General features: G+C 38.2%; 1 protein-coding gene across 4 annotated transcripts in view; it reads right to left on the reverse strand.

The window, feature by feature from the left end:
- The window catches only part of LOC110831049 (Ig-like and fibronectin type-III domain-containing protein 2), a 216,472-nt gene that overhangs the window by 54,391 nt on the left and 134,910 nt on the right, over window positions 1-27,171 (reverse strand). For all 4 annotated transcript variants that reach the window (XM_087358814.1, XM_087358815.1, XM_087358812.1 and 1 more), the window contains one exon: window positions 18,052-18,161. In XM_087358814.1, coding sequence (XP_087214940.1) covers window positions 18,052-18,121 — 70 coding nt within the window. In that variant the 5' untranslated portion in view covers window positions 18,122-18,161. The remainder of the gene's footprint in view (window positions 1-18,051; window positions 18,162-27,171) is intronic.

Below are 27,171 nucleotides of genomic sequence, written 5' to 3' on the forward strand. Positions count from 1 at the left end.
GAGGATGTAAGGTGGTGTGAACTAGCTCAGATGTTGTCCACTGTCTGTTATTTAAAATTCCGCTACCTGCATGTTAATTTGATAATTCTCATGGGAATATTTTATTTGCACACCGTTCTTTTCCTAGTTAAAACCACACGACGTTTCGGAGACTGATACACTTTCCATCTTGTATAAAGCTATATTACTAATAGTAATAAATGAGTGGCTCTTTGCTTCGCCGTCTTAGTCTGTTTCTCGCGTAAAGGAATGACTCTTACGAGCCATATTGAGTTTCAACAAGTAAGAATCGATTAAAGGTACAACCTGAACGTTACTACTACCATTTACAGTCTACCTGAATGGGAATTTTCAGACAAAGATTGTAGAATAATATTAAAACTAACAACAAATAAATAGGTTGTGAGATTATGAATTAGGTTCAACCGGTTAATGACGGAGTCCAGTGGCTGGCTCCTGGAAATATGTTAAAGAAGCTACCATTGGTATTTCTCGACATGCTAGGCAACTATTAACTTTTGAAGAATAATTCTGCTCTATGCAGTTAATATGTTATTGCAACCAATACTGATAAAACAAAAGATATTTCCGATAATACTGTGAACATACAAAGACAAAAGGATTATATACATTTCTTAATGTTTTGTTTTCGGTATAACAGCAGTCAAGTATTAAAATTACTTTTACGTATGCGTGCAATATGTTGTTCACCTTGCATTAGTTTCATAAAATATGTTCCTGAGCAAATACGTTTTTATACTTAATTCTATCACAAGAATAAACTTCTATGAACAATATAGACTACGAAAAACATTAACTAATTTTTTGTCACTGGAGAAGACAGATTTGAAAAAAAAATGTAATTTACTGTTAAAATCCGGACTTTATTGGAGAAACTAATGGAATGTCCGATATCCATGTACAATATAAACGGATATCGCATTTCGTTTCCAGAGATAGTTTAATTAATATTTCTGTTGTGCATTAATCTTTGGTAGCTCACAGATTACAGTCTAAATTAAATAACTTTTATGTGACATTTGAGGTTTCCACGGCGGTGGTGATGACGATGATCCGGGTGTTGGCGTCAAGCAGACCCGTCGGTAGATGTCGGGAATAATAATGTAGCCGTCATAAGGCCTGGAGTGAAATTATTTTTTAAATTGTGGTTAGCGAAATGCTGAATTGCATAAAGACGCAAATAAAAATTGTGCCAGTCTTCTAAAAACACTTAACCTTTATACTAATTTTGGCACACAACATATGGATGCAATAACTGATAACAGTTTCTAAGCTACAAGAGATAAACAATGCGTTCAGGGTTGTAGCACCATAATGCAGTGTCAAGAAACCGTAGTTACAGTATAGTGAACATTCTTGCAGAGATTCAGCATGGCTGTGGAAAAAAACACGTGTGGCCTGATCTCCTTCATGTGTTATCCACCACCGGAGTTTATTACCAGTCGTCACTGCGCAACTTTTACGACGTAATCTTGTGACTTAGGGGAATCCCCTCACCACACAGAATTGTTTATATAAATATTTAATGTGCACGCATACCTGACACAAGTTCCGTGCTCTATAAGCACAACATCTTGAAGAATCTAAATATCTTATGAGTATTTTTTCGCTTACAAAGTTTCAAAATTGAGGAAAAATACATCATACAGGCAAGTACACGGATGTGTGTGGTGTATGATCGCGAAAGAACTGCACAGAGAAGTAATTCTACAAAAGAAGATGTAAAACTATTTTTCGTGAAATATATTTTAGTGTAGCATTAGAGTAGGAAAACTGAAGTGGTGATATGTTTCCGACCAAACTTCGTGGTCGATTGGTTAAGAACCCTGCTTCGTATTCTATTCGGGATGTTGTAATAATGGGCTAGTGAGTCTTCGGGGTGTTTATAATTTTATTAAGTCTCTATAGGAAAATTCTAGGACAAATAATTTCCAATTAATATGAATCCATCGATGTGAACGACTAACGGGCAGGCGATGAATTTGATTAATATGGCCAAATCAATAAACCAATAATACGTCATAGTTTGTTACGACCAGGACGGGACAAATGTTACCACAAAATTCTCGATTGTTTCCCACAGTTCATAATATATCAAAGCTATCAACGGTGAAATATTTACACACTACTTACTAAGCAGGGCTGTGATTTTTGCTCAATTTAAACTTCAGCATAATGCCACTTTTCTATTCGTTCTGCATAATTAAACCTATCTTTGCTATATCGAGATAATGTATGTAACATCGACTCAAAAGTGACATGACAGGTTATTTACAGCATTGCAAAACATATTTATATGGCAGGCTTACAAATTAGTTTCATGTTTATAACACACAAAAACTACCAAAAATGTCATTTGACATGACAAGAAATATGATTAATGTATCCATACGATACCAAGGAGTAATGGTAATTTCAAACAGCATTTAAGTTATTTGTTGCTTTGAATGTGTGCGATACTTCGTATTTTACGTTAAGGGAAAAACATAGATCAATAATAATGATGTTCTAAGTTTTGGCGCCGTGTAGACTCGTCGGTATAAGCCAACGTTTCGGAGAAAAAATGTCTCCATCTTCAGGGTCGAAGTTAAACGAAGTCCTCAAATCTCATAGTTAAGAGTGTTTAAAAACGGAATGCTGAAGAGAATATTTCATCGTCATGAAGGTATGATGCCTGGATAAAACTGCATTATGAAGACATCCTTAACTTGTACTATTCACCAATTATCGGTATAATATTATTATGGTATTCTGTTACGACAACCATTGTATGTTAATTAAAATTTTAAAAAGTTTACATTCTGAATAAACTACGTACTGAATATGACAGCTTCTGTGGGCAATAATATTAAAGACTAAAACAATTATGAATGTTGCAATGTTCATGATAAATTGAGCTTTTAATTAAAACATAAAATCATACAAATGGTCACAAAGTGAGTGCATCTAGGTACATAAAATGTGATAGAGCAGGCTAATGCAACACAACCAGATTTACGACGCAAAGGTCACGCTGTGGGATCAGGTGAGGTTAAGTGGTGACCGCATGTTATTTATCAGGGTGGCGGGTGATATATCGCCTGTTACACTCAGATCTAGTGACATATTAGAGTGTCAATTAGGTTGCACGATCACTTCGATTCATCTCGTCAACATACCACCGCAGTATCGAGGAAACAAATAATGATACACGCTTAAATATTTTTTATGTATTCGTGGTTTATTTAAAGACAGTGTCAGTAATCTAAATTATATACCATCATTAAGAAACTCGAAAGGATCTGGAAGGAATCGGTCGTGCCCTAATTTGAGGCACCATCCTAGCATTTGCCAGGAAAAAAATTACGAAAAGTACGAACAAATCAATCAGGATAGCCAGTCTCTAGGTCAAGATTTCAATCAAAAACCTTACAAAAATGAATTATGAGTGCTAAATATTCGATCGCGATGCTTAGTGTTCATTAATTTATTTAACGACATTTTATCAAGTGCATAGGTTTTACAGCATCGAGAGGAAGGATGGCTTCGAATTATTGAGAAGGATATGGAAGGAAGCGGTCGTGGCATATTTTAGATACAATCACAGCACTTTCCTGGAGGGAAACCTTAGTTAGCGGACACAAACGAAACCAGGACTTCTCGAATACAAAGCTGAACTGTTAACCAATCAGGCCGCGATAATATTTTCGGGACACTCTGTAGAAGGATCTTTACATATCATTACTGTAGGGTGGATGTGAGAAAGGACTGTTTGATCCAGACAACAGGCAATTTAGAACGAGCTGCGATTCAGGACCACTAATTTAACTGTAAATCGTGCAGTGACTCTTGATCCATTCAGATCTCTCGCACTTACTCGTTTCTTTACAGACCAATTATTTTAGACTGAAGATTAAAAGTTCCAATTTTCTTGACAAATTAGTTTAAGTTTTAATTATATCTACCAGCTCTAATTTAAATGAAAATATCTCTTTTTTGTAAAATTTAGAAGCTAAATTGAATTAATTTTAGCTCATTATCACACTCTTTAGGATAAGTTTTACAAAAGAATACAATTTCATATCATATCTCTATAAAGACAAACACAACTGAGCTCTAATACTGAAGTCTGTTAACGGTGTTACGAGTAAATCAATCGCCCGTGTAAAATTCAAAACTAATGTAAAACATATTTCAATATTGGTTTCGCGGTATATGACAGTTTGTCAATTATCAGATATTGGGGGAAACTAGCTACAGGTCGTGTTAACCACACATAGGGCGGTTTACAAAGCACTCTTCAGTCAATTTGAAAAATAAATGATACATGACATTTAGTACTCAACGTTTGCATATATGCATGTGTAAATTCAAATAAAAAGGAAGTTGGAGGATGTACGCATGGAGTAATAATTCTGGCATGTTCACCAGTCTATAAATGGTCTAGGAATTATCCGATTGTAGATTTCCCGGCCCAGGCACCACCGTGCCTTAAAGCGTATGTAGTTTTCCATGTAAAGGGCCCCGTGTTATTGCCCTATCTCAATAAATATTGAACAGATTGCAATAAAACTCCGCAATATCTAGTTTAATGGAAATCCGTTCAGCCATTCTAGAGTTATTACATGAGCGGACGGAAGGACGGACGGAGCTATTTTGGACTCAAAATCGAAATAATAATTTAACATTTAGGAAGTGAACCAAGAATTCCAATATGTTAAGGACCTGACATGTAATATTCGTTGCCGTCCATTCAGAATGTGTATTTTCAGGGGTGTGTGTAAAATAAATAACGCTAGTCTGTACAAATTTAGTCAGGAGAGTTTCTTTCCATTAGACATGTGATCAGTACAATATTTCCATCCCTTAAAAGGCTTTCAGTTTTTATAATTCACTTTTCTAATGTTATTTATTTCATGTCATAAACTAATTTCAGCTGTATATTAAAGACCAACTCGTGCAAAGAATCGATCTGTCAGCTTCAAAGTTTCTACCATCTACTGCAGCACTGGGTAAGTCTAGTTCAGTAATTCTGTTCCAGACTCCGGGCCAAACTCACGACACGGAAAGGGTAAGAGATGAAGATACTGACACTTTGTTCACGGTCCTTTGACGACAAACATTCTGACAGGCATTCCCTCACCATCGCATCAACTTTGCTCCATAAATCGATTTTCAGAGTCTTCGTCACCCGCTTCTCCGTTAATGACTCCATGTAGCAGAGTAATTCTTAAGAAGCCAAAAGTATTCTAGCTAGTTGACAAATTTTCATTTTCATGACACGAACTATCGTGTTGGGTGAGGGATTACCTGGTTCACACATTCACGCGAACTGGCACAAGAACTGGCATTTAAACGTTCACACATGCCACTCGCACGCGAGTTCAGTTCAAATGCAAGTACGTCTGCGAGTACAGTTGCGTGCGTGCGCACTTAACTCATAACATGGCTGACCCGTACTGAAAACTATAAGTATCAGGTCCACGGTCCGTTGTTTCATTCCTACAGAAATCAGCCGTGCAGTACGCGGTGCAAGACAACACAAAATACAAGAAAACAAAGCGAGAGTGAATAATTCCGTGAGATGTGTAGAATAGGGTAGTCTTATTGAAAGAACACGAGATAGATGCAGAGGCAGAGAAGATAAGAGAGAAACTGAATGAAGATGAGAATAAGAGAGAGGAAATAAATCCCGTTTCGTGTTGTTCAACTTCGGGAAGATTTCCGTTTTGCTTATTTCCTCAGTCCGAGAAAGATCCTGACAGCGATAAATCCAAACTTGTTAAGTTCGAGGAGGGGGGGGGGGCTCTGGGAACCTATGGTTCCTCACTCCAATCCTCTTACCCTTTCAATGGAGCCCAAAGCGACATTTATCTTTTGTGTCTTTAAGGAGGCTTATTTACTTCAGAAAGGCCGTTCCCATGAAGCTTGCTTGCAGAATCCTGTCTCCTAAAATCATTTCATTTCGAGAGTGCGTATCCCCTAGCAATTTGCGGTTATTCGTATTATTATGACACCATCACTGCGACGAAAGACGAACCTAACTACAACATAGTGTTCCTTAACCGCAGTCAGACTAACTAACCGCAGGTAGAATAAAACAACAGGCTTCATGTCGCTCATAAAACTATTATCATCGGAACGAACAACAAGCATGAACGCTTAGAAGAAAGCGCTTGGTACATGCAATGTTCCACGGTTGCACAAATCAGAAGCCTTTCTTATCGTTACTAATAAAGGAGTCCATTTTAGATTCAGGCTTCATTTATCTTTACAACATTAGGCAGACCAGTTTATGATTAAAATGACCCGCGGAATGTGTTTTGTAAAGTGAGCGGATATTTGCGTGTGAGAACGTCACATTCGCAAATAACATTTAAAACGAATAAAAATGTAATAAAATGTAGGCCTACAATTTAACGTTTAAATGTTGAACATTTCCAAAAAATATTAATGTTGCAGATTCGGTTATCTTGTGTGACCTGAAAAATTAACTTCAATGCTCTGATTTTAGCAGGTTTTTCAAGAACAATTGTTATTAAATTTATGTTCTTGTAGAATTCTTGTGTGTGCGCGCGCGCGTGCGTACCTGTAGCGAGATATATGAAATTAAACTAACAGGGGGATTTGTATATTATAACTCCCCTTAGCAGACTGTGTTAATGAGTACGAAGGACTATATTACGAACCATCTTTCCAGTACGAATTTCAAGTTGTTCATACAAATCCCCTCCATCCAATTAAAATGGATAATGAAACAAAGCTTGCCACGACAATTAAGCAAAAACCATTTTGATACCACCCTTAAGTAATATCACAACAATTTTGTTGAAGGTACAATAAGGAAAAGCAAACTTAATCATGCTATAATGAAACGTCACTTTAGTCCAGGGGTTCTCAAACTTCTAAGATCTGGCAGCACATTGTCACCTTATCGGCTGGCGGATTGTACACAAGAACAATTTACTTAAAATCAAAGTAATTTATTAAAATACCACGAACTTATTAATTAAAGTACGTTTATATAATTACGCAGGCCTACTCAATAATTTGTTCTCATAGAAATCAGTCATTAATTAAATATATAGCATTGCTTTAACTAGGTCAATCTCTCAACAAGCCGATCAGGTTTAAATTCTGCTGTTAAGATTCTCATGTATCCCTCGAATAATTCATCAGTGAGGCGGTCCTAATTCTATGAATGACTTCATTAATTAATCTGAAGAGTTGGAGATAGAGGCATAAACTACTAAATACTGACAACACAAACAATAGCGATTTTCATCATACAAAGACAATATTACCAAATGTCTGAGCGAATCGTATGAAACACGCCAAAAGTTCCCAGGTTGACAACCCCTCATTTAGTGCTTCTAAATGAATTTGAAGTCGTGATTAAACCAAAACCGTGCTCAAATGCTACGGAAATTGGATACGTCCTCTTAGAGTCTAGGTCTTGAAGGTGATTATCATACAAATAAACTTCAAAGCTTAACGTCGTCAGAACTGCGCCTACAAAATTCCACTAACTTTCCAGGCGTTTCATTTCAAACATGAGCGTGAAACAAAACTCTACGTCTATTAACACTAAGACTGGATAATGCAAAAAGGGATGAAAACAAAATGACGATATTCAGGGCTCTGGTGCCGTGTGGAATGATCGGTAGATGCCAACGTTTCGGAGAAACGTATTGTCTCCATCTTCAGGACTTCAGCCCTGAAACGTTTCGATCTACCGATTAGTACACACGGAGCTAAAACCCAGATAATGATGATGGTGATAATAACAAACGTACACATACAGAAACTCTTAATTTTAGGAATACTAGTTTAACGACGGCGATATTTTTCTTCAGCACTGAAGATGGAAACAGCATGTTTCTCCGAATACCTGGAGGTAAACATGATTGTAAAGAGCTTTATGCATGGTTAATGATTGAAAATTTCCCTTGTGGATTTAAAGTTTAGTCCATTTTTGCAGTAAGCGGTTGTGAAGAGCGGTAATAAATGTTTCTTTCCTGCGATTTATTAGTGTCTGAATGCCAATACAAACCACACACGATGTCATCCTTTTACTACTTGAGTTTGGTGAGTTTGAAGGTCATGACGCGAAATGGGGCGTTCTTTAAGGTTACTCAATTGCGTCCTAAAGCGGCTCATCTTTATTACATCCTGCCCTACGCGTTTGTTTATCAGTTATACTACCCAAAAGGGCCCTGAAACGTTTTAAATTATTTAAACCGGTTAAAAAGTTAAAATATCAAACAATAGAAAACCAAGAATCAACATGAGGCATCGGAATGTTACACTTCAGACCTGAAAACATGTTTCAAAAGACATGCTCTGGTGTAAAAGCATCTGTAACTCAGAGAAGGCTGCAGCTTCCCCTGCGAGTTACTGCCTTCACGACCACGCACAACGGCAAGTGGTAGGATGATCAATGTGTAGAGGCTGAGGGAACAACAAGGCACTTCCCTTTTCTGTTTATTACTCAGTGGAATAAAATAGCGAGCAGTAAAAATATTTCTATTAGCTTTCTTTACGAGTAGTCGAACAGCAGACGGCATCTCTATGGGCAGATCTGGTTTTGGAATTCCACGAGCATCAGGAAAATACGTTGTATTTTGCCAGACAGTCAGAAGTAAGAAGAACAAGTGTGTATAATGTTCTTATCTGGGATCCTTCAATTCGGAGACAGTCAGCAATACGTGCACGACGAATGGCCTGTTTTCAGTTTTATTTCTTCCTACCAAAGGAGATACAAGTTTTGTTCCGAAGAAGGTGCAAGGAAAGGAGATAAAAGTTTTAGTAGCGGAGCAGAACTTACGACAGACTTGTTAATTACGTTTCACTAAACATCTAAAAAAAATTCCATGTCCTCTACACCCCGTACTGAAGAAAAAGTTAATATCGGGAAGAAAATCTTCCGCGGTCTCTGGTTCCAGTCTCACGCCATGTCCAGGCGAACAACTGAGACACATAAAAATACATGACATCTGAGTATAATTTGAGGTTCTCGTGGCTGTGAGTCCAAAGACGGCCGTATTCTGGGTTCTTGCGTCGCGAAGTCTGGTAGAAGTTTACCAACGTTTCAGAGATCCGTGCTGCTTCCATCATCAGGGCGATCGCGCAGACTACACGGCAGACTATCCATCTCGGTTTTCGAGTTGTTTGTGACATAAGAGAGGGAACTGGTAAAGGTAACAGGGGGATATTTTAAACTTCTAGTTGTGAACGCATTTGAAATAGGAGGAAAAATAAACGAATGGGAAAATAAGGAAGACAGAAAAAGACAAGAAAGAAAGGAAAAGCAACGAAAGAAAGAAAAGTAAAAAGATAAAAAGCCAGTAATTGAAAAAAGCAACGTTAAATATCATGTATAAATAAGAACGAAAGGAACACAGGATTAAATTAAAAATATAATATTTGACGTAATTAGTCACGTACGTATAAAGGTAGTACAACCTAATGAAGTTCGAAGAGTCCTTCATCTTACATAGCTGAGGTAGGTCCATGCATCAATTTTTTTTTGTAGTGTTCTGTCTGACGACAGGTCCATATGAACAGGATCCTTCCATCCTTTTCTCGGACTGGGACCTGTTCATATACGTTCTTGGCAGATGATCCAGAAGTGGTTTGCCTTTGCCTTCATCTGTGTGTGAATGGAGTAATTGTTGGGATGCCACGGAGAAACCGGGGAAGCCCCCGGAGGAAAACTCCGTGTTGCCTAGACCACGGCCTTGCCCAACACAAGTTATAAATTCGGGCACCGCCGGGAATCGAACCCGAGACCCCAGGATTACAAGGCCAGCGTTCTAACCGGTAGACCTTATGCGTCAATTATACAAACATAATGCATTGTATTCAAACTTACAACGCGAGAAATCCAACCAGAATTCGATCACTAACTGCGGTGTACCTAAATACTTGTAACGTATAAATCGCTTTATTGTAAACACCGCAAAACGACAAAACGTTCTGTGGGTATTGATTAGGAGGGGGGGAGGAAAAAGGCTCGAAATTAATAAAAGTGGGGTTTACCGACGATGAACTTAACGCCACTGGATTTGGTCTGGCGGCGGACACATTGCAGACAGCAGGACAGAGGCCAAGCGAACCTCAAAACACGTGGTCAGCGAGTCAATTAATTACAAATCACGTTACACTGGCTAATTAACGGTTGGCAGACGTGTTACGTGTTCATGCAGCGCCACCAGTATACACATGAATAACACTCTGGCAGTAGGACCCATAGGCCGATACCAATCTCCTCCATTAAACACGATCCTGAGACATGTTCAGTTGTCATTCGTTGTAATAACCTGCCACCTTATGATTCACCTCATTCTTGGTCTTATAATGACCTCCCTTATCATCTTACTGGGTCTGTCGTTCTCAACATAGTCAGGTAAGCGACACAAATATTATCGAAATCCTATAACAGGTTCATATATCACAACGTATCAAAATACCTACATTCATTTCATATTTCAAATGGTAGATAATTATTTTTCAATACATTACATTATGCACAGTATATGTAGCATGGCTTTTTGATGTCACTGAAAAAAGATGATTAAATATCTTTTAGCTTCGTCACAGCTGACAAAAGGCAACGCTTTCACGGACCTATGCAAACCCCCCCCGGGAAGAGTTGGAACATTTTCAAGTGAGAATTACTCCACTGATAGCACCGCGTAAACTGTCAAAGTAACTAAACCAAGATAATCGAAATATCTTTGTAGTTGATATCCGTCTTCTGGGTTATTGCGCTGTGTAGTCTGGTCGATGTTAACCAACGTTTCAGAGGTCATACTGCCTCCGTCATCAGGGCGCCCTGATGACGGAGGCAGTATGACCTCTGAAACGTTGGTTAACATCGACCAGACTACACAGCGCAATAACCCAGAAGACGGATATCTTCATACTCACCGCTGTGAGAACCTCAAGTCTTACATCTTTGTAGTTATTATGATATTTTATTTTAACATTATGCATTGCCTATGATTTAAATCTTACAATTATAAATATTACAACAGACTCTTCGCCTTTATTACTTTATAAATGGTATCGTTTCCCTATGCACATCCACGCTAAAGCTATAACACTGCAGTACCTTAAAATATGCTAAAATAGATTATTTTCGCATTCCTTCTACTTCGTAATTTATATTAAACATTTCATTCAAATTATTTAACACAAACAAACTAACAAAAACGCCATACACCAACTCACATTTAATTAATTTTACTGCAGTCTGACTTTCGATTCTGAATACGAAGCTACACAAATCGATTTATATTTCTCGACTTATCTTCACAAATTAAAATCGGAATTTTAAAATAATTTCGCACAATTACCACTAAGTATAATTATGGACGTACTACACCTACTTCTTACGAAACAAAGTGTTTAGATTTTATCCAGACATCGACGTCAAAAGAAAACGACGCGCACAAGCCCTAAAAGAACGGCAAAGGACAACGAAGCCTTTAGCAACATCTGTAACTTTTTCAGTTTCTCTTACAGAAACTTAAAAAAAACCCAGCAATTTGGTTCCTAGTCTTCATGCAGAAGTGAAGATAAGGGGTTCTCGCCCCCCCCCCCTTTCGAATCTTCAATAACAAAGGAACTGGAAAATGGTGCTACTATGGAAGCCTCGGAAGAGAACTGTAATTAGTCTTACCACATTTGTTCTTGTACGCTACGCCCTGCGACGTTCTTCTGTCGATAACCTAGTCTCCTAGAACACGATTATAGCTCTTCACTAACGAAAACCAGTCCCCCCTAAAAACCTTTTCTTTCATAATAACGTGACAAGAAAACAAATCTGGCGATGAAACCCGAAACTATGTGGCAACGCCAATCTTTCAATTAAACCAACCCCTCCGAGAGAGAAATAACTTTCTACACCGCCACTTTTATCACAAAAAGGCCTCCAATCAAATGTTCTTTTTGCTACACCACTATTCCATCGACCTAATTCCTCTTTACTTCCAATTGAACAGCAGACGACTCTTTGGGGCAAATTGATGAAGACCCAAACAAGGCCACAGACTGATATAGATCTTTGGGGTGAAACTTCCAGCAGAAACTTAACTTGCTTCTTTTCAGGAGACTGGGAAAAGGGACGTTTCTATTGTCACGGGACATCTCTATCTGAACCGACCTCCCTGATTAAACCGTCCATTTTCCACTCAATCGAGAGAGTTCAACTGCACAGGACACCACTGCCTGCTTCTTTCATTCATCTGGTCCTGAGAGATGTATTACTTTCATCAGAAGGCTTGACGGCCGGTGATTGTCCTCCCCCTTCGGCCTACTTGTTGGACGAAATGAAACGCCTCGACTTTCTGATTTTTTAATGTTCCGATAAACTTATTTATTTATTTTTATTCAGTGTTCTGTCTGACGACAGGTCCATATGAACAGGATCCTTCCATCCTTTTCTCAGACTGGGACCTGTTCATATACGTTCTTGGCAGATGATCCAGAAGTGGTTTGCCATTGCCTTCTTCTGTGTGTGAATGGAGTAATTGTTGGGATGCCACGGAGAAACCGGGGAAGCCCCCGGAGGAAAACTCCGTGTTGCCTAGACCACGGCCTTGCCCAACACAAGTTATAAATTCGGGCACCGCCGGGAATCGAACCCGAGACCCCAGGATTACAAGGCCAGCGTTCTAACCGCTAGACCACCGTGCAATCCTAAATAACAATTAATAAAACCGAGCCATATGTAACTTCTCTATCACTTAAAATACCACTGTAATGGTAATTTAAACATTATGTAACACGAGGATGGCTGTCTTCTGATATGTTGCTCCATGTAGCGTGCTAGATATTTGTCGACGTTTCAGAGATGCTTGCTTTCTGTGTGCACGTCTTCTTTCAGCCTAGCAGGTTTGTGCTACAGTAACATTCTATATTTGTGTTCAGAAAAACACTACTTCGATTATATTATAATCATACAGCATTCGATGCAGTTGAAAAGTGTAGTTAAAAGCATTTCCCTTTACAATGTCAATAATCAAAACTCCTCTGGATATATAGCGCCTTTAAAAAATCATGAAATCAGTGAAAGACTCACGACGTAATACAGGCGACACAACAAATCTGACCCTAAATGCGAAAGACAAAGCAAACGAATTCAATTACTTTAATTTTATGAGTACAACGCACAGGAATTTGGAAATAAATAGGTTTTTACATCTGTACCAGCGAACAGATTACAACATGACTACGTGGAAACAAAGTCACTGCAATTCCTTAAATTTTATGGAATTCCAGAATACGATAATCCCTCGGCGTAACAGACAAAGAAAAGAAATCGCTTGCCTGTTCATATAATATTAAGCAGATGAAAACACCGCATTCCTACTCAAGAAAGAGAAATTACATGTAATCTTTAACAGCCAAAATTAAACAAATATACATGTTTATACTAAACACTAATTTATAAAGCCGTTTAAACGCTAAATTCCACTTGAGTGTAAAAGGAACCATGATCTCTATCGTATAAAGACTGGAGAAATTGGTGGCATCCGGCTGGGAAGAGGCAGATAATTCGCCCAACCAATTACCAACACTTCTGCTGAAGCCTCTACGTACACAAACTATGGCGTCCATTTATTACTAAGCTTTAATTCTTGCCTGTGAAGAGAGATAAATGGGAAGAAGAAGAGGAGGTGAAGGGGGGTGGTGGTGGTGGTGGTGAAAGAACGGGTTGTGAGTGAAGAGGTGTTAGCCATTTTGGTGCTCTGCCAAAATGCCAGTTGCGTTATTTGGCGCCCTTCCTGTCGATGTCAAGATGATGTTGCAGAGCAGTCGCGTGACTACAATAGAGGCATTCAAACTGAAGCCTTCATTGTCAGGGCGGCGGAATGTGTTCCGGAATATTTCGACGTCGGCGATAAATGAACGGTTATTAAATTCATATTCATTCTAATGTCATTTTCTCTGCGAGCCGCTGTTTCCTCTAGTTTTTTCAGCAATGGCAAAAATACTTAGTCGATCAGCTAAAAGAATGGACTAAACGCAAGCAGTTGTTCCTTTTTCATAGCATTTCCGAAAAGCAGTCCTGACTGTTCAACGCAAAGTTTGTATATCTCTATCATTTGTTCAGTTCAGTGTTTAAAATTAAGGTGTTTCTTAGCATATTAAACAACGCTTTATAAACTGTAGAACTATAGGCTATTGACAAATGGTAGGATGACGGAATTATAAAGTGGACGGAAGAGGGCATGGCCTATTTTAAGGTAGTCCCCCTGTGGCCCAAACCGCTCGTACGCGCAGCGTCTTAGTCCTCAAGATGGAGATATTACGTTCCTACGAAACGTTTGTAACACAACTCACAAGACTACATGACACGACAATCCAGAAGAACATTACTGACAACTTACCCACCATTAGATCCTCAAACCGGCTTAATTAAGTTTCTTAAACGGCACAATACCCAAAACATGTCACTGCTGTCTAATGCACCAAAGCAGAAACCACTTTGTTTTCATTGGTATCTGTAAGCAAGATATTCTGGCGGACAACGGAACAAGGATTGAAAATCACACAGGCGTCCAAAAAGATGTATGAACATTGTTCATATACGTAATGCATCTTATTAGGACACTCTGTATTTATAAAGATCTAATACTTAAAGATTGATACAGCTAACCGACGACCTTAAACAAGGAAAGAAGATGACGTTCCAGGAATTAAAGCGAGAAGCCGAGAATAGGGACAACTGGAGAGCTCTTTTTGGGCAGAGCAATGGACCTGTCGTAAGACAGAACACTTAATAATAATAATAATAATAATACCTTCCCAGGCTAAGACATTTGCAAATTAGTATTCACATTCCGTAAAACAAGTGTCTCAAACTAAAAACAAAGTTAAGTGTTGCAAAACTCTCTTTGCACTGCGAATGTGCACTCAGTACACGAGGGTGACCCTACACTGTAAGCAGAGGCTTGTGTTTGCTCGTTACGTGTCCAGTCACTTCATTACAGTTCCGAACACCTAATTATTTAGACACAGGGAACCATAATCATCCCCACGTACGTTGAAATGCATCCCCACAGTCACGATGAGAGCAGGACAGATCGGGGATCCAAAGGATTTACCACACTGCGGATGCTGTATTCAAACACACACTCACAAAGAAGCGATGTGGTCTGAGATTACTTTACCTTTTGCTGAAGTGATTCAAACGTGTTCTGGTGTTCAGCTCATTTCCAAATATATATAACGGTTTACGCAATGTTCTAGAAACGCTGAGCTGGTTGGTGGGAGAGGAAACGCATCAGTGTATCATCCTGTGACAATTGCAGCTTCACAATTGAATCCAATAACTCCCGCTCCTTTCAAATCTCAAATCCATTTTGAAGAATCGTAACTGCACGGACAGAGTGCTTGAGTAGATGATCCAATTGCGTCTCAAGCTGTCTCCAATGCCAGAAGACCTTCCAGCAAACATTCTACTTAACCCAATTGTAACCCTTTGTTTCAGGGATATTTTCTGTACGCCTATTACAAAGATGTCAAACTCTCGTCGTTAACTCGATTTCATTACTCATTAATTATTCCACCATCCGACGCAAATAATCCGAGCTACTGAAAGTGTCGTTAAATAGACAGATAAGCCAATATGATGTTAATAATAGCAATAAAATAAACACTATGAATGAAGGTAACAAGTTATTTGTTATTATTAATAATTTATTTATTTATTTACTTCACGGACATGAAGACTTGCATATGGTCAGTGCATGTGATGGGCAGTAAGAGTCCCGCCTCTTCAATGAAGGCGAAGACAACGCTAAAATATCCGAGCTAATAAAGCAGATACCACAGACTTTGACAGCACTGAAAAACGCGAAGTTTTAGCGACAAAATCGAGTAGGAAACCTTGATAAAGCCAAGAGAAAAGCGTGTTATGCGACCAAATTCGAAGCAGCATTTCATGCACATCATTTAGAAAATATAAATGAACAATTACATTAAAATTACTTCCGCATAACAAAACTATTTAATATCAATGGGTTTAATCCAGACAGAACTGTTTAAATATCATTACTAGAGGCCATGGGTATCCTATATGGAAATTTGAGATGCGGAATAAACAGACGTCTGCAGAGGCCATCGGAATGTGAAGAAAGAGCCATCGGGAACGCGATGAAACCCAAAAGGCTCGCCAGGCATGCTTTTGACATTCCCCGCCAGCCCCTCGTCAACAGCGACGTCCTACCCTGCGTCTAACATGCAGCTTATATCCCATATTCAATATAATCTCTCTGGGAGACAGTCATGTTATTAATTTCAGAGGGTTGGCAGATTAAAACGTTTAGAGGATTATACATGAAACTATGTTTGGCATTTGAATTGCCTGCTTGATCACACAGTACGGAATACTGAAGATGTGATAGCTTGACAGTCAACAGTGTGCTAGTTTATGAGCAAATGTTAATGTATTCCCTGCATAACTGAATTGCATTCCGCAACGATAATTAATTGTTTTATTTAATTTCCATAATTTACATAACAATATGTAAAAATGGCAGGGTGATAAATTATTAGAGATGTGGACAGAAATTGTTTCAATATATGGTATTACTCCAATTATGTTCTAGAAATATTGAGGAAAATCATGAGAAACTTCATCACGATTCTCCAAGAACTCAATCTGGAACTTTCCAAATAAGATAAAAGATTTCTAACTACACGAACGAGTCCTGTACTTAATTATTTACATTTCATAAACACAACTACAGCGGTTCACATGATGAACTTCACTGTGGAAACCGAGGACGATTTAATTTAATTTTCCTAGTAACAACTTTTGGGTTTCCTCAGTAGCTACTTCTTGGAGGATTTTTGGACTGTGCATATCATTCACAGGACAGAAGACAAATGTAATTCTAGTGGAAACACCTAGGGTAGCAGACACTTGGGAAACATAGGAGTAAATGGAGGGATAATATTAAAACGGATCTTAAAGAAACAGAATGCGAGAGAACACAATGGGTCATATGGCTGAAGGAATAGACCAATGGCGGGCTCTTGTGTAAATCAAGGAAATAAGGGAAAAGATAATGAATTATAAGGACGATTCAATAGATGTATTAAAAGATTCCATCACACATTCAGAAAACGATAAAACAGATAATGACAATACTGAATCTCATGAAATTCACAAGCTTTACGCAAAGTGACCATGATTTTGAAAGCAACTTGCAAGTTCTAACATTCTAATAAAAAGCGAGCAGTGTTATGACACGGAGTATAATACAGGGCCTAGAATTACTCTATCTTCATTTTAATAACAAGCATAAAAGAAGTTTCATCCACATAAAACGGAACTTTAATTGGCAAATTAGTTTTAATTATCCTACATTTTCATAAAGGATGCTTGGTTGGAAATAGATAGGCTCCGTTTTCAGAATCTCCTATCCTTTTCTGTTTCACGACCTTAGTAATACAAAGACATTTTCTGTTCCATTAAATTTCTGGAGGCGAAGACAGGAATGCAGTAATAATGAGATATAACCAGAGGCGATCTTACTGGCATCTACGCCGTAGGAGCAGACTACACTTCGAAACAATTCAGATATGCGTCATTCTCTAAAATTAAGGTATATTCTGTAGGCCAGATGCTAGGTGAAAATTACAGCTCTCACATTAATTTAAAGCGAAACAAGAGAACCACAACGGAATAATCACGAAAGCCTCTTGACAGAAATTTTAAAAATAATGTCCATGGCAATACGTTCATACACGTTTACGTTACTTTGCAAATCAAATATGCCAATACGTAATTCAATTTAACTTTAAGAATTGAAAATCTGTAATAATTAATAAATAATACAGACTTCTACCAAACAAATTCAAATTAAAACTATTCTTCTAGTTGGAGTAAAAGTAAACGCAGGGAGATTCCAATGCCCAATTAACATATGTATTAATTTTAATTGACATCATATTTCTTAAAAATCTTACAAAATGTGGACATTTCGGCAGGTCTGTACTTCCAATTATATGATATATTAATATTAAACTCACCAGTGGCTGCTGCTCCAAGAGCTGCCAGGAACACAGCCCACACGGGGGAAGCCACTGCCGACGTCCACATGGCCTGCTCCTTCTACCCGCCCTCTAGCGACAAGCAAGTTCTGCAACATACGACAGAACTTTCGTTATGTTATGTCACTACTCTGAGCAGACAGAACATCCCAGACGAGGAAAAGAGTCCACTGAAAAAAAAAAAAAACTGAAGATTTTTGGCAGCTGTGCCGCCGGAACAATATTCTGCAGCCGACGCGGTGATCGCACATGGCGAAAAGGCCGTGCCGGGACCATCGCCGTCAAATATTTCGATTATATGTCTCTACGACGTGCAGTAAAATATAGCTATTCATAACAGAATCAAAAATCGCATAAATATTTTTAAGTTTAAGACAAGTTGCAATAAAACACTTATATAGATAACACAATACTATGTAGTAAAAAGATCAATCATAATTGAAATAAAAATAAAAAGTAAATTATATATATATATATATATCAGAACCTCAAATCCCAAACAGAATAAACAACATAAAATACTAATACTGATGATGGAGGCAAAAAGCAACTCTGACACATCGGTCAATTTCTAAGAGACTTTACTGCAGAACATTCCAGAAGACAGTCAGTCACCTTCATGCTCGCCATCGTAACCTTAAATCTCAACCAAGTGGTAAATTTAATGTCAGTAAATACGTCTCCAATATGTGGCTCTAATCTAATATGTATAATCCGTCTTCCTTAGTATACTCCGGTGAGACTGCACATTAAGTTTGCCATAAAATTCTGCTTCCTCGTGCATATGTCAGTGTCTTCATTTCGTTCTAGAACACAGCATTGGAAACCCTGCAGAATACAAACGAACAAACGAACGTCGGTTTATCACGAGCATCGACTGCGAAGTAGAAAGACAAAGCAATCCAAGTTCTGTTCTCTATTACCACTGAACCAAAAGCAGTCTCTTTACAACCCCCCTTCTTCATCTAGCAGCATCGGAAACAATCAGAAAACCACAGCAGAGGCATTTAGAGTCTGTCCCAATGTCCTTGCCGCAACACAAGTGATCATGGTACGTAGTACGAAAAAACAATAAATCTACTGCACATCTAAATTAAAAACAAATCAAACTCCATGAACCAGAGTCCTTGATGATAAACCAAGAGTCTCTCAGTCAGTCAATAAATTCCCGTCCTTTAAAGAACCAGAAGGTCCACGAACTTGCTCACAGAAGTCCAGCACTGGTGCTCATGCTGAGCCAGGTAAATCTAGTTAACATCCTCCCAACCTATTTCTTTAAGACCCGTTTTAATATTATCCACCCATTTACGCTTAGATCCTCCGACTGGAACTGTACAGGATTTCCCTCAAAACTTCTGTTCGCATTTCTAACCAGTTGGTGAATATTCACTCTCAGAAAGAAGAGAGCAGGACTTTGATAAATCTGAGGTTCTCAAGGCGGTGAATACGAAGATGGCTGTCTTCAGGGTTGTAGCGCCGTGTAGTCTGGTAGAAGTTTACCAACGTTTCGGAAGTTCTTGCTGTCTCCATCATCAGGGAATTTTATCCGACTAGAAGACTACACAGCGCTACGACCCAGAACACAGCCATATTTGTACTTACCGCCGCGAGAACCCGAAATCCTACAAGACGAAACAAAGAGACGTCAATAAATGACAAATACGTTTAATAAATTTCCAAAGGTCCGCAAGATAAAAAAATACAAACACAGAATGAAAGAGAGGAAAAGAGATGGAACGAATGGATAGAGAGAAAAAAGGGATAAACTTGAGGAAGAAAGCCAGAACTAGAAACTGAGATGAAGGAGAAATTTCACAAACAATAAGATGATTAGAAGAACCCAGGTTATTTGGAACGCGACCCCTAAAGGAGACAAAAGGAATTCCTCATTTTGGGTTCGTAGCAGTGGCAAATGCATTCAGTCTCCGAGCCGTGTAGGGCTCGTGAACTCGATTGGATTCAATGACAAAGGAGTAGGAATAATGAAGACTCTGTTGTAAGTACGTAGGTACAGCAGCGGTGAATATGGGGAATGGGAATTACAGAATAGAAGAGAAGTATAACAAAGGACAGTCTTGAAGTATCAGAGATATGTTACCTCCATTCTCAGACGAAATAAAAAATGCCTGTAACTTTAAAGTATTTCGTCTTTTAGCACAGTCTTGTTTAAAAGTTCTTATTTAACACTACAGTAAGTCACACTGTATTATATTCGTACAATGGAAGCAAACGAGAAACAGCGACATACATTCGTCACGTTCTTAATGTATGTTTTCTTTTTATTAAGCCACTGAGGCTGAAGTCTTAGCAGTGATGAATATCGAACCATCAAAACCAAGGACTTAAAATTAGAAAACTTCACAATATGCGCGTAGTTCAAACACGCAAACTTATAGTCTTGAATGACATCCATTTAATTTTAAATATAATATTATTAAAATATATTAAAATTATCCGTCAATCACAATAAAGTAATATAAGATAATTAAATGGTTAAAATATTATCCTTTGTTCCGTATCGAGTACTCGATTTACATATGGAACATTCTCGACATGTTTCGACTTTCATAGAGCCGTCATCAGGTGTATGTTATAAACTCTTAACTCAATTACTAATTTTTAATTTTGAGTTAAGAGTTTATAACATACACCTGATGACGGCTCTATGAAAGTCGAAACATGTCGATAATGTTCCATATGTAAATCGAGTACTCGATACGGAACAAAGGATAATATTTTAACCATTTAATTATCTTATATTACTTTATTGTGATTGACAGACAATTTTAATATATTTTAATACTATTTTTAAATAAAATCACAATATGACGCACCTACAATATCTTTTAAATATAATATCCACAAGTAAAAGTTTAATTTACTTTAAGACACAGCACTGGGTGTCATTATACTTAAATTAATATTAACAACACAACAGCTCTAAATCATAACCCCGCCGAAAACTGCCGACGAACGAGACATGGGCCAACAAAATTCACGTGAACTGGGCACTCGACAAGTTCAGGTCAGGTCACCAGTCGAAATTTCCTCCCGTTCTCTTTCTGTTACAAACATTTCTCCGCTAGAATTTGGCAGTTCTGTCACACACACGCATTTAATCTAAGCAATATTTCGTAAAGACTCAGCGTTACAATTTAAAAAGGAAACGCGCCTCCATCAAACATCAGATGATTAATAATTTTTGAGGGAAAAAAATTACTCTAAGAATTATATGATAACCACAGATATATTGGGTAGACAAGAAAATGGGGTAATCCGTTACAGGATACTTTTCATATCTCACCGGCCTCGACGTTCGTGTACTGCAAATACAATTCTCTTGCTTGAAAACCAAATAGCGTTAAAAACACCGAGATGTTTGATCCTTATATTACGTTACTGACCTTTACACCAAAATTCACAATAACAAAGAATCATATTCTGAATATGATCATCTTAGAAATAAACGGACTGCAAAACTGACCTGCCAAATTCAACGCGATACGAAAGAACAGAAAAAAGTATGACATGTAAAACATGGCGGGGTACAGAAAACACGGGAGCTGATATGTCACAGGAAGAAATGACATTGTACCATGTAAAGTGCTTAAAATACAGCCGAGTTAAGTTAAAAACGCTGTACTGAATTTCTAGCAGACAGCAAATAAAAGAACAATTCGTGTCCCACTGCCTTTAAAGTTGTCACAATATTCTGTAGAGCACAACCACAGACCACAGAAGGGTTATGAATAACGTTTCTCGAACAAATATAACAGGTCTTTATTTTACCGAGTTATATGTACTCCCGGGGGAGTCATTTGTTTAACTGCTACGTACTCCTAGTAACATGACCTCCCCTGGTCTCGTCTGGACTTTGCCTCCGACTGCGTGCGCTTTGAAACAAATTGCAGAAAGAATTTGTACTTTGATACAAAACAATTAAATCGCGTAATATAGTCTCGTTATGAAACGCTAATATTATTTAGTTTTCTCTGCGTGTACGTCTGTACCAACGTCCTTACTAACATGTAAACAGATTGTATAGTATTTGAGTTTTTCACGGCGGTGAGTTTGAAGATGACTGTCTTCTTGTAAACAGACGGTTTGTAAGGCAATGTTAATATCAGGAAAGTGCATTTTAAAATTACACCCGAAATGTAAGCAAATATATATTTAAACAAATTAAATCATTTAACTTTTTTAAAAGCACAGTTCTCGTATGTCCAGTAGGGAAAATTTGTATCTTCAGCCAGGGAATATTTTTAATAAAACAGATTCTGTATTTCAATAAGCAAATCACTGTTGTTATATATCTCGTGAAACAATTAAAATATCCCACAATTCCTACCATAATGACATTTAACGGACAAATCGCTGTTGAACAAATGCAATCAATACTAGATAACAAAAAGCTATTGTCTCCTATGCACATGGCCTCAAATCGTAACCGATTTCTGTAATTGCAATTCAAATTACCACGCCACCTAACTAACATTTCAGACCAGAGGATGAATAGCTGGGCGATTTTCAATTAGTTCACAATTGAATTTTACCCCTGGTACTTAGCCGTCACGAAACTCGTGCGAGTGTCCACGCGTTCGTGATAATGGCTGCCACGGTTTCAGTAACGAGGTTTTACTTAGGGAGGTAACTTGATTCTACAATGTGTTTGCCGATTTAATTACATGGCTTCGTGCTAGTGACAAGACTTCCCTAACAGCGTCTAAACAAACGGATAATTGAGGGGTTTGCAGGAAAAACGACATTACACCAAAACGGATCACCTTACACGTTAAAGACTCTATTCTTAAGTCGGTAATATCATTCAGTCAAAAACTGCAATGTCCTGAAGAAAATTATTGGTAAAATATAGGTGTTTGTCTGCCTGAACTGCTGTATTTCTCAAATAAAAAATTGTATTCATTTATTTTTAAGAAAGAAAGTTCATCTGTCATCTGTGAAGTCGCCCTGACGACGAACGCATCGAGAACCTTTGAAACTTCGGTAAAATTAAACCAGACTACAAGGAACAATATCCCAGAAGGCAATCATCTTCAATTTCGGACTTAACCCCTTTAAACTTTTCCATATTTAATCACATAAAGGCGAGCGTTATGTTTGTTTTAATGTAAGTCGCAAAATACAACTTCATACAGCTTAACTAGTACGTGGTGTAACACACAATCCGATGGGAGAAATATGTTTCGCGCATCTCGAAGGTACAGAAGAACTTTCACGCTATCCCCACAAATGTAAGTTAAAGTTTTACTGACTTTAGTTTCAAGAATTCAGAAACTCTTGAAACAAACAGGAAACAAAAAATGTCAGCTGCAACAACCATATTAGGTGGTTTACTTTCATACGTACGTTACATGAGATTCGCTGTCAGTAATTTCAGACTTTTGTAACAAATATGACAAGTAAAAACAAAACACTGATATAACTTTTTGAACTTTCTTCACTGCTTTCTAGTATAAGCCTATTAAGTTTTTTTATTCGGTGTAGCGTCAATTGTTTTGAAACAAGTGGATAACTACAAAATTACGCATTATAAGTATTCACCTGTAAGACTTGAGATTCTCACAGCGGTGAGTATGAAGATTTCCGTCGTCTGGGTTGTTGCGCTGTGTAGTCTGGTCGATGTTAACCAACGTTTCAGAGGTCATACTGCCTCCATCATCAGGGCGGTGAGTATGAAGATTTCTGTCTTCTGGGTTGTTGCGCTGTGTAGTCTGGTCGATGTTAACCAACGTTTCAGAAGCACTGCCTCCGTCATCAGGGCGATTCATCCCCCTGATGACGGAGGCAGTATGACCTCTGAAACGTTGGTAAACATCGACCAGACTACACAACGCAACAACCCAGAAGACAGAAATCTTCATACTCATCGCCCTGATGATGGAGGCAGTATGACCTTTGAAACGTTGGTAAACATCGACCAGACTACACAGCGCAACAACCCAGAAGACAGGATCTTCATACTCATCGCCCTGATGACGAGGCAGTATGACCTCTGAAACGTTGGTTAACATCGACCAGACTACATGGCACAACAACCCAGAAGACGGAAATCTTCAAGTATTCACCTCTTATGTGTTGGCCTATTATTTTGTACAACGTTTTCTTGCAGATAATTTCTTTTTGTCAAACACTTTCTTCGTAAAAAAAGAACACAGACAGTCAAATATGTAGCCTCAATTACCTAACGGACTTATCGGCCTTTTCACAAAATAATCTACTTACGTCATATCGTTAATCAAATTCGATATTCACTTAAGACAATTAAAAAGAAAACACTGTGACCGAATATCGCCGTCGATTGGTTATCAATCCTACTCGTATTTAAGGGGTTTCACATCTCTGCTCGGAAACCGGCTATCCTGGCAGGTTTTTTGTGAGTTTCCTCAGTTCTTCCAGGTAAATAGTGCCATCATCATCTCATCTGAAGCTATACAGTCTGAGTTACTGAAAAAAGTCGTTAAATAAACTATAAATAAATAAAAGAGTACGGTTTGCAGTGGACTAAAACAATTATCAATCTACAGCATACATAGTTTCATAAAATACCAGTAAAACAAAAATAAAAAAATGTTAATTTTCTCTTTAAAAACTCCAAAATGACACAGCCAGTTGCAGGCAGAACAATTAACTGCAAGACCAAACCGGCAGGCGGAGGATTGTACACAGTGAGCAGTGGGCTTATTTCTCACTGTCACGTCAGGACTTGACGCGAAAGAGAGCTTAAACCACCATGTGTGAAAACAGTTTGTTTCGGGACGAGGCAATTAAGGTACATTACCGAATTCAGATTTACAGACCATTACACTTCAGCTATCCGAGACCGCACTTTCTGAATATTTACTACCGACGTACGCGAAACGCACAATTTGTTCCCTGCTGCTGTAAGCATGGTGAGCAAGATACTTTTGTCACATCGGGGCATATCGACGCACGTAAGTTTTCCAATTTTAACCGAAATTTAAATGACTCTACTTTTTTAACTCACTAATATCAAACGCCATATAAATACGTTCAACTGTTCTCGAGTTGTTAGAAGAGATTTTAATAGACGATCCCGTGGGGTTGCGAACGCCTAAAAAGGAAAGGCTTCAAACAAGTTACAACTTCTCAACCAAATTACTTTTAAATTGAGATTTAAAAGACTATGAGTCCACAGGTAATCTCTGAGCTCAGATATTAAGGCACTCCATTGCTCGCCTCTAAAATTAGCCAGCCTTACAGAATCGCAGCGAATAGGCCTTTGAATGAAGTTGTAGAATGTCATAAAACTGATTCGCGTTAATTGTATTATCTTCTGCGTACTAAACCGAAAAGAAATCGGTAGAACATGTTGACTTCATCACGGTCAAAGATTGAATATAAAAAGAAACATACAAACTCCTTTTCTTCAATAATGATTCTTATTCAAACAACTGTGCTGAAATGATAAAACTGCTTACTCACTACGGGATTCATATTAGTACACCCAATTGATCGATTTTCTATTATTTACTGCTGAGGGGCTATATAGCCTAGATCAGTGGTATTCAACCTTTTTTGTTCGCGTACCCCCACATATAATTTCTCTTCCAACTTTGTACCCCCAAAGTTGTTGGAGTATAATTCAAGTTATATAGAGTATATAATCTACATCTAATATAAATTAAATAAATTACATTACAGATTATTCAGTGATTATCATAAAATAATATATATATTTTTTAAAATTTCACGTACCCCCTAAGATGTCTTCGTGTACCCCCGGGGGTACATGAAAGCCATAAATGGCTGTAATAATCATAAAATTTCCTTAGATAAAAATGTCGTCCTTTTCACCTCCGCCCCCTTATTAATTCAAACATCTGACTGTGCGTAATGAAGAATTGGAGGAGGATACTTGCAGACCCAGAAATAGGCGAATCCGAAAATTCTGCACGTTCAATTATTTTGTTTCCTGATTTTCCTTCTTGCTTCCTTCATTATTTGTGACAATAACAGCATCTGCTAACGTATTCCGGTAACATAAAAGCCCTTATTAAGTAATCCTCAAAATTTGTCTCCAACGCTTCCGCCTTCAAACTTAACCTAACCGAACCTATATATGATACAGTCACCGCCACTGACTGTTGTTAACTCCCGATTTTAAAAGGAATTCGGCAATGCGTAATGCGTCGCAAATAAAAAGAATTCATGTCCAAGCCCGAGTACATGAACAAGCAAAACCTATTTTCTGTCGGACGTAGTCAGTAATGAGATGGTCTTCCTCTACAGTCGACTACCATCGACCCATCCATTTCTTTCCTTTTCATTTCCGACGTGTCTTTTCAAGTGCGACCGATCGATAGAACATTTGGAATACTCGTCTGTGGGTTTCCACTTTTTCAGACTTACAAGAGAGAACTAGACAGAATAAGCTGAGAGAAAGAAAGTGTCATGTCCATTGCGACATAAACCTTGAACCGAGTTACGATTCCAGACATTTGAAAGGTTATTTATTTATAGGGGCATAGAACGATTGGGGCAGCCAGATATTATAAGCCATATTTCGACGTTGCTGTATTGAATTCTCAACGTTTACGAAAAGCAGTGGAAAAATAGAGACTTTTCAATGAAGAGTCCATAGATCGAGTCCCATACTCCCAACGTTTAGTGACGACAGCTATCGGCGTAGTTGAGGCGATAAGACGACTGTCTTCTGGGATGTAATGCCGAGCTTTCTGGTAGAAGTTCACTGACGTTTCAGAGGTATGCTGCCTCCATCATCAGGGAGATGTATACTAACATAAAATACAGACAAGGAAAGGCAGAAAAGGACAGAAATTAGACACGTACTTTTCAGTCCTGTGCATCCAGAACCCACGCTCAGTTTAAATACTGTTACTGCCATCAAAGTGCGCGCAGTCGCCATGTTTCTTTAGCTGACAGTACCGTAACGATAAGACGGACTGACATCTATACAAACAATCGGTTCACTACAGCCCATGTTCCACGGGCAATATATTAAAAGCAGCGTCAGATGATTCAGATACTTCAAATGATTACCAACCAGTCATCTCTATCAACTTCTCTCTGTGATTGATACGAAGATAATGGTATTAG

Source organism: Zootermopsis nevadensis, unplaced genomic scaffold (assembly GCF_977971745.1).
Source record: "Zootermopsis nevadensis isolate Lab colony 2312 unplaced genomic scaffold, Znev_1.0 Znev_ptg000030l, whole genome shotgun sequence".
In the NCBI taxonomy this organism is placed as follows: Eukaryota; Metazoa; Arthropoda; class Insecta; order Blattodea; family Termopsidae; genus Zootermopsis; species Zootermopsis nevadensis.